This window comes from Corvus cornix, chromosome 3 (assembly GCF_000738735.6).
Source record: "Corvus cornix cornix isolate S_Up_H32 chromosome 3, ASM73873v5, whole genome shotgun sequence".
NCBI lineage: Eukaryota > Metazoa > Chordata > Aves > Passeriformes > Corvidae > Corvus > Corvus cornix.
The window spans coordinates 111,658,292-111,679,154 of record NC_047056.1 but is presented as its reverse complement, the minus strand read 5'-3'; the positions used below and the strand labels follow the sequence as shown (position 1 = coordinate 111,679,154).

General features: G+C 44.7%; 1 protein-coding gene across 1 annotated transcript in view; it reads left to right on the top strand.

Annotated features, from left to right (window-relative positions):
* The window catches only part of PKHD1 (PKHD1 ciliary IPT domain containing fibrocystin/polyductin), a 237,594-nt gene that overhangs the window by 57,436 nt on the left and 159,295 nt on the right, over positions 1 to 20,863 (top strand). The window contains exon 36 of the mRNA XM_039569948.1: positions 20,177 to 20,327. Coding sequence (XP_039425882.1) covers positions 20,177 to 20,327 — 151 coding nt within the window. The remainder of the gene's footprint in view (positions 1 to 20,176; positions 20,328 to 20,863) is intronic.

Below are 20,863 nucleotides of genomic sequence, written 5' to 3'. Positions count from 1 at the left end.
TCAGAGGCTTATGGCATGGAATGAATGGGCACTGGCAAGAGAGAACAGACTTGGCTGAGAACAGAAAGTAATAAATAAATAAAAAGTAAAATGTTGGTTCTGGGAACCTGAGCCTAAGAGTTACAAACGGTCACAACACCAAACCTGCCAGAGTTCAGGCAGCATTTGGACAACATTCTTAGGTGCAGACAGGTTCTTAGGGTTGTTCTGTGCAGAGCCAGGAGTTGGACTCAATGATCCTTGTGGTTTTGTTGCAACTCAGGATATTTTATGATATGTCCATTTATTCAATGACACAATTTTTAGGGTATTTTTTCATGAGTTGTATTATTTAAACAGCTGCATTTTCTGATAGGTGCTGCAAAATCCATCACTCAATTTTTGTCCTTTCAAATCTGGTCTCTGAGCTGTTGCTTGCATGGATCATAGAATCCTAAATGTTGGAAAAGACCTCCAGGAACATCAGGTGCATGGTTACAGTGTGAGCTGGGCTCAGATCTAAATCTAGAGGACTCACAAAATTTCATGGAGTTTCAAGTTGCTATCTGGAGATCTGTGATTTTCATGGCAGATTTCACGAAATTTCAGTTCAACTTGGATTTTTCCTGGAGTCTGGTCTGTGTCCCCCTCCCCCTCCCTTCCCCCCCAAGAGAACAGTTTTTATGATTTTATTTAGAAACTGATTTAAGCTCTTGCCTCACTTTGTGTTTGAAGTATTTTGCCCTGTGTGACTTAATTAGGTCACAAGAAGGAAGCAGCAGGCCTCTGCCCCACTATTGCATTCAGCATCATTAGTGTTTGTAACTTGCTCTGTTTTTTATCTAAGAAGAGTTGCACAATTATTTTTATTTCAGTATATAATGCAATTTAGCCTACTGAAAAGAGAAGGAGGGGAAAAAAACCCCAGCACTGATTGTATATCCCACAGGACTTAATTAGTTCACAGCTTCAAGAATGCACTGGATAATGGGACGATATGAATTAAATAATAAAAGGGAAAAGAAAAGTTCTAATGCTCACTCAGTACCTGTCCACTTCCACCTTGGCTGCATAATGAGACGTCAGCTCTGGTGACACTGACGAGACGTGCAAAACACCCTGAAAACACAAGGAGAGGATGCTCATGGGAGGATTTGACCAGGCTTGGATGGCTCTGAACCCATTATGCTTAGTGAGCCATCCCATTATTATTCTGGATCACTGGACCAGACCTAATCGTGATGCAAAGATGCTGTTGGAGCAGCGCTTCCCTGCTCCCACTCCCCCTCCTCTGCTGGCCCACGCGGGTGACGGAATGTTCGGCAGAGGGCAGATGCCACGGATTAGGTCAGCCATAGGGAAGCTGAACTGGTATCCCAGCGAATTCCCTGCAACCCAGCCCTCAAGGTTGTCCCTGTTGAGGGACAGGAGGTTAATAAAAAATAACTTGCCAGATAAAAATGTCATCCTGGTTCATGGCTCTGCCTGGGTGTGCTGGATTGCCTTGAGTTTGTTTTTAACAGGGTGTTAAGGGAAGGTCTTGAGATTTAAAGATTTTAGAGTATTGAGGATCTGTGAATTCTTAGCTTGGTGATGGATACAGGGATAACTGCTTTGTTCACTTCTCATGAAAGAAAAAACATACAAAACCCCCACAAAGGCTGTGTCTGAGATATGTACAGTCACCTCAAATATCCTTTCTGTTCAACTTCCACTTAGTGTGATCAGGACTAGCTCTTCAAATCCCTTGGATTCCTCTGCAGACCTTAGAATCATTCCTTTCCTTTTGTTGCCTTCCTCCCCCCCCCCCCATTTACCATCTCTCTTGACGCCAAAGTATTTGGACGTGAGGAAAGAAATTACGTGGTTTCAACCATTGGAGATACTCAGTGATTTACAAAGGTGGCAAATCCTAGTCAGCTTTCAGGAAGCATGGAAGAGTCTGTTACTTTATTGCTCACAGCAGGATTGATGACAAGTCATAGAATGGTTTGGGTTGGAAGGGACCTTAAACATCATCTCATTCCAACCCCCCACCATGGGCAGGGACAGCTCTTGATGTTATCCACCTGCGAGGGTTACAAGTGATGGGAAGTGGCTCTGCTCTTTCACCTCATTTTAATGCTGTCCCCATGTTGTGTGGATGTTTGATGGGTGCATGTTTGAGGGTGAAGGGCTCATACTTGGCAGTCCATGAGGAAAATCACTACAGCAGGCTGCGAGTAGTTAGGCAGGGTGGGGATCATAGAGTCACAGAATGGTTCGGGTTGGAACGGACCTTAAAAGGTCATCTAGTCCCAATCCCCCTGCCATGGGCAGGGACACCTTTCACTAAACCAGGTTGCTCCAAGCCCTATCCAACATGGCCTTGAACACTGCCAGGAATGGGGAAGGAACAGAGCAGATTCCAGCTTAACATGGAGTTTGTTTGGAGGGAGTTAATAAAACAGCTGCCCTCTTCTCCACTTGAGGAAGAATTATAATACAATATGATATTTAATTCCTGTGTATCCATTCAGAGAGCACAAAACACCAGAACCCTTTATCTGGCCATGGGCATCACAACTTGCTGAGGTTTGGGAATAGTTTAATTGGATTTATTAGCAAGTATCCTGATAGAACCTGATTTTATGTTGTCTTGGGCTGTGAGTAGGGCTCCTGGGTCCTTTGGCAGTGCAACCAGCCAAAAATAGCCGTGTCACACAGGATGGGACATCAGGAGTAGGACTAGATGAAACTCTTCTATAATATTTTGTGTATATTTTCATAAATGTGCACTTTTAACATCCCAGCAAGCCCACCCTTGCATCTCCAAATTCCCTGTTTTCTTAACCTCTTATCTTGGTCACAGTGCTATTTTCAGAAGGAGGTGGGGAATGCAATAAAACCAACCAGACCCTCACAGAAAAGAAGTGGAACAGTCCATAAAAAACCTAATAAAAATAAACCCACAAAACCAGTCTTGGGGTACGGAGGCTGCTGGAGCAGGGAGGTACCATCTGCAAGGTTGTTAAGATGTAGAGAACCAAGATGGGCTCCCCAGTAACCACAGGCAATGTGAAGAGATAAATGGTTGACCCGAGCCCGTGTCAGGCAAGGATTGATGCCACTATCAGCCCTAGTGCCTTTGCAATGATTTTTTAAAAAATCTCTGATAGAGTGTGTTATCTAGTTACTGGCACGAGGGCAATGGCCTGGAGGCAGCAGGGAGGAGGGGGGAGGAAGAAGGAGGGCAGGAGAGAGAGAGAGAAAGGAAAAAAAGGTCATTCCAGGAGGACAATCTCTGTTGGACTAAATGAGAAAATAAGGGCCTTGCTCTGGAAGGGGAGGGTAAATAAATAAATAATAGGAAAAAGGGGCTGCTAGGTGTGTGAGGAAAGGATAAGCAAAATTGCTTCTCTTCCTTTCTCTGTTTTTCTTTTTTTCCCCATTCTTTCTTTTTTTTTCCTTTTAATGGGTTCGGCCTTGGGCTGCAATGGGAAATTTAGGAGATGTGCTTGTGGTGTGGTTTTATTTTCCTTTAACTTTTTTGCTTCCTGATGTGAGGTTTAACTCTTTCCTCTCCTGCTGTCAGATCAAAAATGAAAGCTTGAATTATAATTTTATCATTACCCCCCATTGTGAAAAGCCTCTTCTTTTTATTTTCAATCCCACCATCTTTCTAATGTCTCTGAGGAGATTACTTCCTGAACTGTAAGTGGCTTTCCAGGGAACCCTCTTCTCCCCACTGCCCAGAGAGCTGCACTTAGGGATTCATTGGAAACTGCCCCCAGGATATCCTGGGATGGAATGCCATAATCCCTGGGATGGAATGCTAGTCCCTGTAAATCCAAAGCACCTCAAAGCTTTTCCATATGCATTTAAACAAACCTGTGTGAAATCAGAACTGAGCATTGCGTAGTTTAATGAGAGCTGTTTTCCTTCTTCTTCCTCCATTTATCCCTGCTCCCAACCCTTAAGAGAAACAGATTTGGAGTGAAAAGAGCCATTTTGGAAGTGGTCCTCCAGGGAACAGAAAGCAAATCTTTCCCTTCCTGTACAAAGGGAAGGCTCCAATAAGGGTCAGGAGGGTGTGGGGAAGCTGAGTGACTGTGTGCTCATGTCCTCTCCACTTGCTCCCAGGCACTTGCACAGAGTGTTGCTGCCACCTTTCTGTTTAATTATGACAGAGACTCTGATTGACTCCTGTGGCATTCAGGCAGTTTTGGAGGGGGAAGGATTGTCTGTGTTTGAAACCACGGCTTTGGTTCTCCATCTGTGGGACTCTGTCTCACAGAATGGTTTGGGTTGGAAAGGTCTTTAAAGATGTAGATCTTTCCACTAGACTGCGTTGCCCAAAGCCCTGTTCAACCTGGCTTTGTCTCAGTTTGGGGGAAGGGAATGGGAATGTTGGATGCCTGGGACTGTGCTGGGGTGTCCAGCCTTGAGCTCTGGGTGAAGTTGGAGGAAGCCTTGCCCGTTCTCCAGCTGCCCATCTCAAATTTAATGGAAAAAGGGTTGGAGACACACCTATCCCAGGCTTCTTCTGCCTCAGAGCATGGCTTAACATATCTGATGGTCTTGTCCTTTGTGTGGTGTGACATGGGACAAAGATGTGGCCTTTCAGCTCCTTGTGGCACTAACAGAGGACTCTAAATCACCATCTGACTTGCGTGCTCCCCCCAGTCCCAGACAGAGCAGAGCTGGGGCTGGATGCTCCATATGGTGTTTTCTGTGTACCAGAGGCTTTGGCTGACCTACAACCCCTTCCCAAATATTTCTGGGGTCTGGCCCAGCACCCAGCAAGGATTGGGCATGTGGTCACCCTCTATTGAAATTTTGGAGATTTCAGTGGCATAGGCTTGGCCAGAGTGGGATCATGGAAGGGATTCTTGATGTGGTTGGGCAATGGATGTAGCTCTAAAGTTCTAAGTCTGGTGTCTGGCCTGTCCTCTTGCCATGAGGGCAGGATCACGTGTCCCACCCCATCCACAAAAAGTGAGAAGAAGCCTTGGATAAAGTGTGTAGGAGGGGAGCAGAGTTCTGTTTTGCTTCTTTGAAAAAAAGTGGGTCAATCCTGAAGATAACAAAAGACTGAAAAAGCTGGTCTTGTAGAAGACCACTGATAGTGATGGAAAGACAGTCATCTTGTATCATGATTTCTTCTGTGTACAGAGTTTAGAGTAAGGAATGGAGAAAGGACAAACAGTATTTGTTGTTCTCGGGGTTTTTTTAAGTTTAATTTTTTTTCCCTGATTTTGTTACTGTTGGTGCTATCACAACGTCTAGCATAGACTAAAAATGTGAACTGGCTGCACAGGTAGAGGAAAAACAAATCGAAAGTAGGGAGATTTCAGTTCAGAGAGTGTTTATTAAAAATTTAAAAAAATAATTGCTGTAGCAGCAGGGAAAACCAGAGCTCTTTGCCACAATGAATCTACTCGAGGCTTCCCCGTGTCTCTAAGGAAAGGGTTAATTTAATGTGGTTGCCAGTAAAAGCAAGCTGTTTTCATGATGAGCCTGTAATAGCCGGGTGATAGACTGACTTAACAACTGCTCGATAAATGCTGGGTACCATCCCCTGATTGGCAGCTCCCTAAGTGGAAGCCCCTCGTGTCCAATCTGTCCTCGTGAATTGCTGCAGAGCAAAGGACTTCATTAAGGGATCGTAAGGGGACCTCGTAAAAATCAGCAAATAATTACACTGGCGCTGAGGAGGAGCAGAGGGGACTGAGTGCTCTGTGGTCCCCCGTGAAGAAAAGCAGACATGCCAGGGCAGGGAGCATCAGGTGAAGTGGGTGCTATAAACACTTTGCCCTGAACCCTGGGTCTTCTCAATAAAGCTCAGTTTAGCCCCATCTATGGCTTTAACAAAATATTCCCAGTCGGCTCCATGGGTGGTGGAGGGCTGGGAGCTGTTAGCTCATATTCAGTTAAATTTCAAATGTCAGAGCTCGTTAGTGGTGATTTTAGCCAAAGACAGTTTGTGAGGAGCTGGGTAAATTTGAACTTCCTCAAATAAAATTGAGGAAAGAGGTTGCTGTTTTGCTTATTGATTTATTTTCCTGCTTTCACACATCTTCTCTGGGTCTGGGATTCTGATCAAGGGTCAGGCTTGGCTTCACCCACTTAAGGGTTACAGTGCTCCCTCTTTCACATACACCCTCTTGCTCTTTCATTCTCTGATTCACCTTTTTTTTTCAGTTTTTCCTCTTGCCTCAACTTGTGTTTGGTGAGTAGAAGGTGCAGTTTTTGCTTTTAGTGTTGAGGAGAGTTTTTCCTTGAGCTCACCAGGAAACCTGTGAGGGCAGGCACAGGAAGGCAACATGGACCATTGTGAGGTAGATTTAGGTTAGATATTAGGGAGAAATCCTTCCCTGTGAGGGTGGTGAGGCCCTGGTACAGGTTGTCCAGAGAAGCTGTGGCTGGCCTCTTCCCTGGAAGTGTCCAAGGCCAGGTTGGATGGGGCTTGGAAAGACCTGAGATAGTGGAAGATGTCCCTTCCTCTGGAAGAGAGTTAGATCTAAGTGGTTTTTAAGGTCCTTTCTCACCAAAACTGTGACTGCATGATTCTCTGAAATGAGTTGGTTCAGAAGAAGTTGGGCAGTTGTTGCTCTGCAGTGCCTTTCTGGGAGCCACTGTGTTAAAAATGTGGCTTCAAAGCTGAGATGGCCCAGACAATGTTGCAGAAATTGAGGTTTATCCATGCTGAAAGGACTGCAGATGCTGGTCACTGGCAGGGCTCCAAGCCAGTGTTCAATTTGAGGTCTGGAAGAGGGAGTTTCTGGATTGTCAGGTACATGAGGGATTTGCATACAGGTATCATGGATAACAATTCTGGGGGAGTTTCTGGATTGTCAGGTACATGAGGGATTTGAATACAGGTATCATGGGTAACAATTCTGGGTGAGTTTCTCCAGGTGGTGATAGCTGGCATTTCCACCTTTACCTACATCCTCATTTGTGTGTGTGCTCTAGGATGGTACCCAACCCTCTCCAAAATGAAATCCACCTTTGGAATATTACTCAGCACACGTCTGCATCCTTTAGCACTTGAATGCATTCAGATACTGGGGTAAGGATGTGCCAGCAGGGATCCTAGAGTAAAAGGACCCTGGATTTTATATCCTGCCAAATAATTAACAGGCAGACAAATGTGTGTGTGGGAGGGCAGAGACTGAAGGCCATGGAGTGCATTATTGCAGGGGATCTGCATTCCCAACAAAGATGAGCTGTTACAGCCCTGTTACAGACAGAGGGATGGCTTTACATCACAAACAACAGCAGTTTGTGCTTTCAACTCAAAGGCTTCTCAGTTCAGAGAGCAGTGTGTTGGTGGAGAGGTTCTCTCTCACGCCAGCCTCTCATCTTGTTGTCTGATTTGAATGAAGTTTGGGTTAAAACCTCTTGAAATGACAAGACTGGTTACTGTCCCATGATGCGTGTGATGCTCTCTTCAGTGGAGGCGTTCTTATTCAGGGCAAGTGGTTCAAAGTGCACTAAATTAACTTTTGCTGCCTTCTGGGTTCTGTTGTGGTGCTATCTGTACCCCTGAAATCATCTATCGTGTGCCACTGAGAGCTCAGACTACTGGAAAAAAAAAAGAATTAAGTAGATGGAAGTGCTGTTCTATAGAGAATCAGTTCTAATTTTAGCTACATAAAATAAATGTATTAAAGTGTACATATCTGCTGCAGACAGGTTCTCGTTTGGAAGGCGTCTTGTGCTGGGAATGTTCTCCTGTCTTTGTGCAGCTCCTTGCACAGTAGGGTCAGAGGCTTTATCTGGATTAATCACAGTTAAATAGACACCTCCGACTGCAGGAAAATTGCGTGGGTGTTCCCAGTGTTTTAAATGCCACTCAGTGCTCAGATTTCCATTAGGTACTGGCAAATTCAGCTTGGAGTGGAAAGGTGGCCTTTGCTGAGGCATGACGTCTTTCTTGCCCCCATAACCCGGTGATACCCTGTTGCTTCTGTGACCTTTTCTGTGCAAGTCCCATCTTCACCTTTTTACCTTTGTGGCAGATAAGTGTTTTTGATGATGACAATAAAGATACCACGAAGCACTTTTATTCTTGGTTGCCCCATCTGGGCTGTGCGTTTGATCCGAAGGGCCAGCGTTCCAGTCAGATTGCACTATCAGATGGAGCTGGCTCTATTTCCTGCATTATTCTTCCTGGCTGTACCACATTATGCAATTATGTTTGCATTTAAACCTGAGCACTTACCTGTAATGATGCTGTGGCTCAGTACATGATACATTAGAGCAGCAGATAATGCACACAGATAGGCTGAAGGCAGCATGTTGTTGATGTGCTAAAACTAAACAGGACACTGAGTTTAAAAGTGGGCTCTGAAAGCTCGCAGCTTGGGAGGAGCTGTTCCAAAAGCTCACATTACTGAAATAACAGCTGTGCAGGGTGAGATTCTCTACCTGAGGGGCAGGTGCAGGATTGTCTCCATCGCAGAAGTCAAGTCAGATACCAGCACTGTTGGTCACTGCCACACACTTCTACAGGAGCAGGAAAGTCTTGGTGGCTGCTGGGAGTCCCAAATCCTGCATCCCTATAGCACAATGTGAGAGGAAATGATTTTTTCAGGACTTAAAGGAAGCTTAGAGGAAGGCTGGAGAGGGACTTTTCATAAGGGCATGGAGTAATAGGACAAGGGGGAATTGCCTTAAGCAAAAAGGTTTTTTTAGATTAGATATTGTGAATAAATTCTTTGCTAAAGGGTGGTGAGGCCCTGGCACAGGTTGCTCGGAGTAGCTGTCGCTGCTCAATGCCCGGCAGTGTCCAAGGCCAGGTTGGATGGGGCTTGGAGCAACCTGGGGTAGTGGAAGATGTTCCTGCCCATGGCAAGGGGTGGAACAGGATGAGCTTTAAGGACCCTTCCAACCCAAACCCTTCCCATCGTATGATGCATCCTAGAGAACTGACTGTGCCTCCACTGCTGGCCAAGCCCTTTACACCTCATTACACCTGCAATTATCCCTGTGATGCAGGGACAATTTTGAATGCTGCTGCCCTGCATCAGATCCTTCCCTGGGTAGATGGTCGAGCCCATTAATAGTCAATGGCCCTGATGCTTTGGTTGAGGAGATGTGGATGCAATTAAGGCAGAATCAATGTTTGTCCTTGGATTGTGTGGATTTGCTGCCTGGTTGCTGTATTTTATGCATAGGACAGACCAAGTTGTAGCCTACATACAGAGTTTGCCCTCTTCCAAGCACTTTTCAGTCTTTGCCTGCTAAATCACTGCAAACCCCCTTCGAGCCAGGTTTGCAGTGGAGATGGTTTGTGTATCAGTTCACCTGTATTCCCCATGTTTCCATGGGAACTGTGGGAAAACCAGAGGCTGGATCCCACACCAGTGCTCTGACCTTCACATCTGACTCAGGGCTCTTACAAAGGGTCTAAAACACAAGGAGTTCCACCTTAGATTGAGGAAGAACTTCTTTCCACTGAGGGTGTCAGAGCACTGGAACAGCTGCCCAGGGAGGATGTGGAGTTCCCTGTCTGGAGACATTCCAAACCCACCTGGAGGTGTTCCTGTGTCACCTCCTCTGGGTGACCCTGCCTTGGCAAGGAGCTAGGACTAGATGATCTCCAGAGGTCCCTTCCATCCAAAACTACTCCGTGATTCTGTTTATTTTCCTGCCTGATCAAAAAAAAAATCATCAGCTCTCACTGGCACTGTTGGGGTGGACGAGCCTCACTCTTCCCACCCCATTTGCTGTTGCACCCATTCAGAAATCCTGCTTGCTGACACATAAGCACATAATTTGCTTACTTTTCCTGCAGGTGGTCATCAAATTGTTGAGCTAATCTTTGCATTTGCAATATTTGCTCTCAGATTAGTAAGTGTAACTCAAGATCACTCAATCGGGAGACAATATTCGCACAGTGCAAAGGCTGGCACAGTCACTAGGCTTGGTTATCCTGCTTGTGTAAACAACTTGATGCTGTAATTTTCTCATTACCATTAAATTGCTGTTCTTAATTTGTCTCAGAAGCCTCTGTACTCTGAGAAATCGCTGGTTTAGAGAGATGTGTAAATTATGTGTGCCCTTTAACAGTGTTCTGGAAAGGAAAATGCAGTCCTGTTGAATCTAAACTGGAAAGTGACACTGAATTCCCCAATGTGTTTACACTCACAGGATTGTCAGGCAAGTTGGGCTTAAAACTCTGCACTAGGATAGTTTCCACTATAATAAATAATCTGCCTCTGAATATCAGGCTGTAAATGAACATTGGAAAGATTCTTGTGAATTAACAAGAAGTTACCAGGCAGAAAATAGGCATTCCTTGAAACAGGGCTCTTCATGTGCTCCCAGACAGTTCCTCTGCTTCCCAGGGTGTTTTCTTTAATATTTGAAATTGAGATTTCTGATTTTAGGCTCATCCTCCCAGCATGACCCTGAGAGACCCAAGAACAACACTTTGGACCTCATGTGAGTGTGGTAAAGAGACAGGGACCTTCCCAGAGGTCTCATGGTTTGTTTAATTATGGAGTGGATTAATAGTGTTCATATCCCTCTGTTATTTGGTATTTCACATGGAATTTGGGTGAGTTTTGTTGCCTGTGTGTATGAAGATGGCTCATCTATACCTGGGATATGTCTCCCTGACAGCAGTGATGTCTTTTCAGTGTCCTCCCTATAAAAACACCATTAGATTTAACTAATCCTCCGTGTCCTTAATTAAATACCTCTGGAGCAAGGAGCCTTACCTTCTGTGCTTTGAAATTGCAGTGATTACTCCCCTGCTGAATAAACCTTTTTCTTTTTGGTTGTTGTTTTTTAAGTGGCTTTGCTGGTTTTGTTTGGGGTTGTTTTGGGATTTTTTTAAACAGGAATTAAGCTGTTTCTCATGCCATTGTCCAGTTGCAAATTGGCTTGAGACTGACTTGTGCCATGGCCTCTGACCTCCAGAACTGCCCACTCATTTTTTTCCTGAACTAATCAGCTCGATGAACTATTTACAGTTGGCTTTTGGGTCTTCTCACTGCTTCTGTGGCTGCCCCTGTCTGAGTAATTAATGATGCTGTGGCTTGTTTATGGTCTTGAGTTACTAATGCTCTTGGCTGCAAATGCATTTTTACCTCTGGGACGTGCCAGTTTCCTGGTTCTAGTCCCACCTCACCAGCCCAGGTCAATTTTTTGTGTGTAAACAGATTTATCCTCTAATAGTTTGGGAGACACTAGGGTCATTCATCAGTCCCATAGAGAACATGCCCAGCCAGATTCTTCCCTTCTTGTGCCTGTGCAACTCAGCAGAAGTCAGAAAGATTTCTGCAGGACAGCTAAAATTAAAACAAATATGAAAAAGGGAAAAGTAATCCTTTGTTTTTAACTCAAGCAATCTCAGTTAAAAATAAAGATATTGGATAATGCATCACGTGTCCAACCATGAGCCCAGCCCTGATCCTTGTATCAATGCTTATGGGAGTAATCAAAGAGGGGCCTGGTGGGATAACCCCACCTGCATTTTGAAGCTGGAGTAATGCGTAAAAAGAAGTTACACAGCAGCAGATGATGCAGACAGTGATAAAAATATCACCTTGTGGCCTCACAAATGGTTTGTTCCAGGCTTGTTCTGTCCCAGGCAGTCATGGCAAGAATGCTAAGTTATTAGGGAAAACTGAACTTGCTCTCCTACTCTCTCTGGGAACCTCTTACAGACTCTCCATGCAGGTGTATTCAGAAACATTCTGCTCGTTTCCATCTGTGGTTTATTCATAGCTACAGTTCCTTCCAGTCTTCTTGGGGATAATGTTGTCTTTTGGCATAAATAACTAATTTTATACAGAGTATAGTTCTCTAGATATCTTGCCTTCTCCTGTTTCTTTGGGGATTTTTTTGGGTTTTTTTTGGGTTTTTTTTGGAGGGGGTGGTGTTATTTGTTTGTTTGTTTGTTTGTTTTTTTAATTGTCTAAGGCTACTTCCTTAGTGATTTGAGACTTGAGCACAAACATTTCTGCTATTTTTGGAAACATTTGTTTCTGAAACCGGAAGAAGATGGTCCCATTATCTTTCTACCTTTGTGCCCAGTTTGGTTACCGGTGTCTGCTCAGGTTACCCATGGAAGGGATTTTTGGGGTGTCCTGAGCAGGGCAAGGACTCAGTGATCCTTGTAGAACCCTTCCAACTCTGGATATTCCCTGATTTGATGAAACAGAAGGGATAAAGGTGAATGTGGTGCTTTCCCTGAGAGGATGGAATTAGATTTTCCATTTTCCAGAGGTTCTCCTTTCTCTCTTGCTTTCTTCTCCCTCACATCCAGCTTGGAAATGCCTCGATCAATGGCAAATTTGGAGAACTGTAGTGATGTGCACATGAATAAAAGTCCTTTAAAGTGTTGCTGAACACATTGTAGGATCCACTAGACTGCTTTGGCACTCTGATTTCCAAAGAAACTCAGTATAGGCTACTTAAATATTTGAAGGCAGCTTCTCTGGTATTGCTGGATAATCAAGAGAATCCTTGCAAATAATGGTAATTCTTATAATCTGGCTTGTTTCCTTTTTTTTTTATAGCGAAAATTGGTCTTTTTGACATGGAGGGGGAAATTCCCTAAAGAAGTGTTCCCATTGTGCTGCTTTGGAGCTCTTTCCTGGTAGTTGTTTGCACCTGTAATGAGCATTAAGTGGTGCCCTTTGTCCTGAGACTGCTTGGAGAAGTCTTGGGAACTTCAGTCTTAAAAATCATAGAATTATTTACGTTGGAAAAGATCTCCAAGATCATCATGTCCATTTCCCCAGCACTGCCAGGTCCACCACTAAACCATGGCCCCAAGTGCCACATCTATGTGTTTTTTGAACACGTCCAGGGATGAAGATCTCACCACTTCAGCCTGTTCCTTGACCAGCTTCAGTCTGGCCATTCACTGATTTCATAGCACAGACAGTTAAATTCAACTAATTTCTTTTTTAAGTCCAAGTCCATATATTTGGCTACAAAATGAGGCATTGCATTGTGCTCTTAGTAGAGAGAATATTTTTTCTTGCTGCTTTATACTTGTTTTTGCACAGTATAAGATATTTTCTGTTCTCTTTGGGACGACCCCTCCCACAAAGCTGTATATATACCTTTATTCTCTCGGTGAACAAAATTCTTATACACTGCAGGGAATAAAAAGACAATTGCAAAACTCCTCTGGTTTTGGTTTATGTAGAAAAAGCACTTTCTTTTACACTGAGGGGTGAAGTGCAGGCAGGAGGCTGTTCTTAAACAACAGGATGAATGAGAATCCTGTAACTGTCTTGGGGATGCTGTCATACAGAGGAAGACCTCCCCATGCCAATTGAAATTCCATTGCTTTTCAGTTGTGCTGAGTATTTTTCAGTTAATTTGGCAAAGGGTTAGAGGTGTGACAAGCAGGAGAGGCAGGGACTGATGCCAAGAGACAGGTTCAGCTTCTTTGGGCACTGGGCAGCATTTTGCTTGTTAATTCTACTGACTGTAGCAAATGACTTGCATTTGCATCCCTTTCAAGTATGTGTAGGAGGGAGGAGCCTGGATCAATTTGTCTGGTTTAATTATAGATGTTCTACCCACCTTCCTAATTGCTCCTTCATTAAGAAGTAGCTTGTTTCTTTTTTTCCCCAGGAGCTAAAGATAATCAACTTTTGTTTGTTTCTGTAAATATTTTTTTTCTGCCCTTGAGGAGATAATTATTTCTATTGTTGCATGAAGATGGTGGCCAATACAGGAGGAATAATTAGAGCAGATGGCTGAAAACACTTCCCTTGTAAAAGACATCTAGTATAATAAAATACCTCCCCTCCTCTTTTGTCTCCTCCAAATACATGTTTTTCTTTCCTTCAGGTGGATGGGAGTTGGGTGAGGGGGTGTAAATCTTTTCCTGATGTATTAAACTGAGGAGCTGTCAAGAGTTCACAGCCTGGAAAGTGAGCTCCCTGTATCCATCACTGAAATTAAAGTGTTTTCAAACGTGGTGTGCAGTCCTGGGTCTGTGGCGTGGGGAAATCTGCGCTGCACTCCATCACTTGGAATGTTAACCTTGTCTCTCTGTGGTGACTGAGGACAGGAACACTTGCTCTCCGTACTCGCTGGTTAAATGGCAATCTGTCAGCACCAAGGAAAGGCTGCTCTTGTGGGTGTCAATCTCTGCTGTGTGGGCAGCATTCCAAACCTTTGATCATTCATGGATGTGCTCGCTGGGACAAGGGAAACTTCCTCCTGCTAAAGATTGCAGGAACCACGCTCTGCTCCAGGTCCTGTCAGCTGGGTCTGGGGGAAAGGATAAAACTGTCTGCTGGGGGTGGAGTTGGTGGGAAAACCCTCCTGATTTCAGGTTTCTCCCTCTGGCCATGCCACAGCTAACCCTCAGCTGGAACACACAGCCTGGAATCATGGAATGGTTTGGGTTGGGAGTGACGTCAAAGAATGTATTCTTCCAACTCCTCTGCCGTGGGTAGGGACATCTCCCATTATTCCAGGTTGCTCCAAGCCTAATCCAACCCACCCTGGAACACTTCCAGGGATGGAGCAGCCTCAGCTCCTCTGGGAAACCTGTGCCAGGGCCTCACAGTAACGAATTTTGCTTTAAAATCTAGGGAAGAAGGGAGAATATTGAGCCCAGCAGGAAGCAAGTCTGTGTTTAACTACATAACTGCTTCTTGGTTTGGTTTTAAAATTTCTTTTCTGGTCAGAGGATGAAAGCTCTTGTCTTTGTGCCTGTTAACTGTTGTTGCAATCCTTTTTTGGGGCAGTACTCTAAGCAAACCCCACTTAACCAATTGTAAAGTTACTCCAAAGTGTGGTCAAATGATCTACACTGTGTCTAAACAGGAGTTTCTCAAACCTTTTAAGCCCAAACCTTGCGTTCTCGTATCCTTCCCATTTGTGAATTGTTTACCAGCCTGGGTGGGAATTACAAGTTTCTCACTGCTATTTATTCATTTGTTGCAGTCACTGCTGCTGTTTCTGAGCCCTGGTAGTTACAGGCACAAGCTGAGAAACTGATACTGAGAGATTGTGTCCCCAAAGGCTGACAGAAAGGCAAACCCAGCCTGGCTGACAACAGCAGCAGCTAAAACACATAAAATGGAAAGAAATCTGCCTGAAAAATGAAAGAAGAAGGTGCAGTAGGCAGGAAGGGGGTAAGATGCTGAACTGCAAGGAGACTGTGTGTCTTTTATTGTATGCTATGAAAGTGTTATTTTACTTTTACATAATTAATTATTTTGGAGATGTGATTGGGAAGGAGTTGATACCCCCCCAAAACTAACCTGTGTTATAACAAGCTATGAGCCTGGTACACAAGGTTTGGACTTGATATGAGTTGTGCATAAAATCCTAGAATATTCTAACCTGGAAGGGACGTGCAAGTATCATTGAGTAGAACTCCTGGCTCTCACAGGACACCCCAAAAATCCCCTCACATGCCTGAGAGCTTTGTCCAAATGCTTCTGAACTCCCTCAGGCTTGGGGCTCTGACCTGGGGAACCTGTTCCAGTGCCCAAATTCCCTCTGGGTAAAGAACCTTTTCCTAGCAAATAAAATTTGCTGTATGCATGACACACTCCGAATGGATGTCAGAGTTGGAAAGCACTTGCAGGACTCTGTTCATTGAATTTTCAGGTCAGATCCATTCCCTTCTCCTTCTGCTCTTTGGTGCTCCAGGAAGAACTACTGGGGTTTCTTAGGGATTCCCAGTGCTGGTGATTTCCCACCCACAGGAGGTTTCTGCCCATATTTTGCAGTTTGGTTCCCTACTGAGTTTGTGTCGTCTGCTATGCCAGATTCAAAATATGAAATGTTGCCAGTGTGGGTTTCCTATCAATGTGTGATGTGAGGGCACACCGTGCAACAGTTTGGGCGATGATTTTACATGTTCAGTTCAGGTTATAATTGCTTATTTAACTCATTAAATTGTATAAAATATACACCTGGAAGAGACTCATGCCCCAATTTATCTACTGGTTGTCACAAACCTTGCAGGACTGCAGCATCTTTGTGGTCTTGCTCCTCCTGTTAAACCTTGTTGAAATTGGCCACATTCAAGTGTGAGCTGTGACAGTGGCACAGATGGCTGCAGAGATGTTATGGTCTCATAATCTCTGTTTCCTCCAAATCATCTTTCCAACTCTGGTACACACTGAAGCCAGAGCACGGAGCTGCCACCTCACTGCAGCAGCTGCCACAAGCAAGCTCCAGCTTCACCATTCAGGGTTTGTTTTATGCCAGCTCCTCTTTCTCCCATCCTGACTCTCAAACTCCCTGCCATTTTTCCTGAAGCTGGAAAAAGCACAGGAGGAAATGTTCAGCACCAGCGGCTGACACGCAGCTTTCCTTGGCTCTGCAGGCTCCTCCTGGTTCTTTCAAAAAGCACACGTGGGGTGGGCACTCAGCCGCAGCCCTGGCACTTGCAGCTACTGCTGCTCTTCAGGCTTACTGGGAAGTATTTCAATTAAACACCAGAGGTCAAATACAGGGTGCCAGGCAGGGGAAGAAAATGGAAAAAGAAAGAGTTTTGCTTGTCTCAAAAAAAACTAGTGAGAGGGATGTTTTTATCATGCTCAGCTGCAGGCAGAGGGAAAGGCACTGGAGTTTTTGCGCAATGAAGATGTTTAGGACATGGCCATACAGTTCTTTAAGAGAAGAAATGATTGTCTCAGTGTTTTTTCTTTGGGGTCTCAGGTTAGTGGGTCCATTCCTGTGGTCACAAGAGCATGCTCAGACTGCAGGGCTGCAGAGCCCCCCATGTCAACCTTAGCACACAGAGATGGTGGCATTTGGTGCCTGTAGGGTCAGTGAGGGATACAACCAGTTCCACACTGATAACAGATCAACTAGACAAGACAGCAGGGAAACCAGAAGGGCCAGGGAAGAGCATGGGTTTCTAGAATTGTGACTCTGCCACCCGCCCTGCTTGATGAGAGGTATGCAATTATTTTATGTGTTAGTTCATGTTATTTTACCATGGGCTGCTGAAATGGAACTGGATGTAAACACCACCACCATTCAGCAAAGAACTTAAGAATTCTGTTGCAGTTGGAGATTGAACTGTGTTTTTCTCCCAGGAAACAGGGAGGGTAATCCTTTGGGATTCACAAAGTCGAGGAAGGCTGTACTTCACTGAGGTGATTCAGGGCAGGTGGCCGTTTCACTAAACTTGCATTAGACCACACCCTCTTCTCTCAAAAGTCTTGAGGAAGTGCTTTTTCATCTTAGGGAAGGGTGCAGGATTGCAAGAGAAGGGTCACCAAACAAAATTGTTTGATGTCTTTCCTCAATCCCTACATAGCTACCTTCTCTCTAACCCCCCTGTACCTTCCTCTGTGCTGTGGTAATTTGAAATATGTTCCTTGACCAAACCCCCTTTTCTCCTCCTAAAACAGATTCTTTGGATTTATTCTCTCCATGGCAAGGGAAGGGTAGTAAAAGTGCTTATAAACAGCTCTTGGTCTTGTGTTATTAGCTGATGTTCATCTGTTTAATTTTATTTATGAAGAAAAAAAGCACAAATCAGAAATCACTTGAAAGACACAGAGGCAGGTTTGCGCCTGACGGTGGACTAAGCCAGTCATTTTCTAACTGGAAGCCTTTAGGTATGGACTGGGTGGAAAAAGAGAATTTTATGACCTTGATTAACTAATTTTATCCCTCTGGGTGGTGAGGCCCTGGCACAGGTTGCCCAGAGAAGCTGTGGCTGCCCCATCCCTGGGAGTTTCCAAGGCCAGGTTGGATGGGGCTTGGAGGAATCTGATCCTCCAGAAACATGAAAGATGTCCGTGCCCATGGCAGGGGGTAGAATGAGATGATCTTTAAGGTCCCTTCTAACCCAAACCATTCTGGGATTCTGTGATTGCACTGTCATGTATGAATACTGAGACTTTTGTTCCAGATGGAGTTGGTAGAACTGAACAGGCATTGAGGCCTCTAAGAAGTGACAGCAGAAACCGATCAAGAATAGCTCAAACACTGATGTTAGGTAGAGAGAAGCTTAAATGAAGAACTAAAGTGTTTTCTAGTTAGGAATCTTTAGTTGCCATCTTAAAAGAAAAAAAAGTCAAATTCAGAAGAGGAATTTATTCTTCTTAACTCTTGCAAGACTTCTATCAACAGCTCACTAAGTGCTAGCACGTGGTGCTAGGAAGAAGGTCTGGTACATTCCTTACACCCTGTTTGCCCATTACAGTTAGTTGCAGGATTCTAAGTGACTTCAGAGGGTCAGAGTGATGTCGGAGTGACTTAAAGGCATTCAGCAAACCTTCTCAACCAAGTGTTCCAGTGGATGCCACCATTTCACAGCTGCATCATCCAGCATTTTGCTGATGGCATTGGCAGCATTTGTTCCAGACAGGAGTTTATGGAATTTGTAATTTTGTGCTACTGTTGGCTTGATAAGCAGTGTATGCACCTTTCTATGAACTGTCCCCTCCTCTGAGATAAAAACAAGTTTAATTAGCTGTTTTTCAGTGGATCTGTTGTATATTTTATGCAACCTGCTTCATAGCATTGTCACTGAAGAGCAATTCACAACCTCGCTAGAAAGATAGTGGGTAAAGGCATCTACCCTTTCAGCTGGAAACTTGTCCTAAATCTCTGAATTATATAAATATGTGTTTGCAACTAATGAAAATTAAACTTGTCCTACTACACTTAGCAACCCAGGAGTAATTTTACTTCTGTAATGATGAAGTGGTTTACTCCCTCTGACACGAGGATTTTAGCTCCCAAGAATTTTTCACTGCATGTGCATTAATGCAGTCCCAGGCTTCAGTCTGAACTGAACCAAGTTAATTCCATTTGTAGAGAAATCATAGAATGGGTCATATAAAATCCCAGCACCCAGCCAGTGTGGATATCAACCAGGTGTAACATTTAGCCTGGGAACCATCACCCATTCCCTGGTGTAAATAATTAGAATCATAGAATGACAGAATGGTTTGGGTTGGAAAGACCTCAAAGCTCATCTTAAGGTCCATGGGCAGTGACACTTTCCACTGGACCAGGTTGCTCAGGGACAGCACTATGGGAAATATTCTATAAAATATCAGGCACATAAAGCTTAACCTGACAACAGCAGAGTAAAAGAGATTAATGATCATAACACCCCCATTATTGATTCACCTCAGCTGCAACTCCTGAGCAAAAGCTTTAATGCACTCGATGTGCTCTGTTTGAAAACAGAGTAACTCTGTTTTGCTTTTGTCTTGAGGTTATTCTTTCCACTGCTGTTTCGGATTAGCACAGCCCAGTGAGGACCACAAATATTTCCATGTCTGGTTCCCCCCGCCCCCACCTCAGATGAGTTGAGGATGTTCTTCCTGGTTCACATATGAGACTAAATAATATGTTTTGGATGTCTATGTCCACACTTTTGCACATGTGTCCAGGCAAAAATATTCACAGATTCTTCAAGAAATTCACCATCAGGGCCCTAAACAATCTGGTCTAGTGGGAGGTGTCACTGCCCATGGCAGTGGGGCTGGAATGAAATTGTTCCAGCTCAAACAATTCTGTGATTCTATAAAACCTTCACTGCAAAGTACATGCTTGAAGTTTAGAGGTGAGGAGGAATCTTTAAACTCAGGCATAATTTTACCATTCTGCACACCATGAGACAGTCTATTAGCAGTTTTCAAGTTATTCAGGGCTTTATTTGGGACTGCTGTGCTCACCCTCAAAGCAGAGGCAATAATAACACTGGATAAGCTGAGAAAGCTAAAAAGGTATTTGAGAGGAGGAATGTCTGTCTAAATGCGGATGAGCGGCAGGAGAGCCTTTGGAAAAAAAAAGCTCTAAAGCAAAATACTGCCCATCCAGCAGGATGTTTTAATTCTAAGCTCTTCAGGCTATTTTTATGACATTGCCAGGAAACAGCAGTGCAGTTCTGCTTTTCGGGAGGCAGAGAGAGACACACGCCAGGAAACCTGTGGTCGGTCCACAGCCAGACCTGCAGCAGACCCCTCATTCCCCAGACCAGAATGAGACAAGGGGCAACCCCAAACTGTGACAGGCATTCCTGAAGGCCAAGGACCTCTCCAATGCCAATATCCCTCTATTCCTTTGCCTTACCCAGGATCCCTCTGGAAGTCAGCTTGCCCAGAACACCGTGGAGGAGATGCCAGTGCCACGCTGGACATGGCACTGGCATCTCCTCCACTGTTCCCTGTGCAAACTGACTTCTGGAAAGGTGGGAATGGGGTGAGCTTTGAACTTCTCTGGTTCTTTCTCTTTCCAGCTTGCCCTCCAGTTCTGTGGCCGGTGGGACGAGGACTCCAGCTGGCCTGCTGGCCACCAGCCGCGAGATGGCGATAACGTCACGATAGAAGAAGGCCGGACCCTGCTCTTGGGGACCACCACGAGCGTCCTCAACCTGCTGCATCTCAAAGGTCTGCAGAAGGGGGATTCGGTGCTCTTCCTCTTCCAGGGCTGGGGTTTCTCACGTCCCTGATCTCTCCTTCCATTCCCCAGCTCCAGCACCCGAGGAGACACCTGGTTGTTCAGGCTGAGCCTGCTCTCAGTAGATGCAAGGGGGCAGTGATGGGGGACAGGGCAAGAATTTAATTATTCTGTGTGCAGAAGCAATTGTTTATGCTCTTTGAGGCATAATGACAATATAAGCAAAAAGGCCTTTTTCCCCCTTTTTTCTTTCCCCAGCCAAAATTTCTTCTCTCCCGTGCAGTGTTCAGTGATAATGGCACTGCTGGTAACAATAATCACCTCTGTTCTGATCGGCATCTTTGAGGCACGTGTGTCACAAACCTTTACAAAATCAATGGCATTACAGAATTGCAGGTCACAGCTGTCGAATGCACTAAATAATCCAAAATCCTAGAGCACAGCTGGTGGGCAGTAGGTAAATAACTGAGCATGGTTATGATGGGAAGCCCTGGATCTGCCAGATTTATGTAGCCATACATAGACC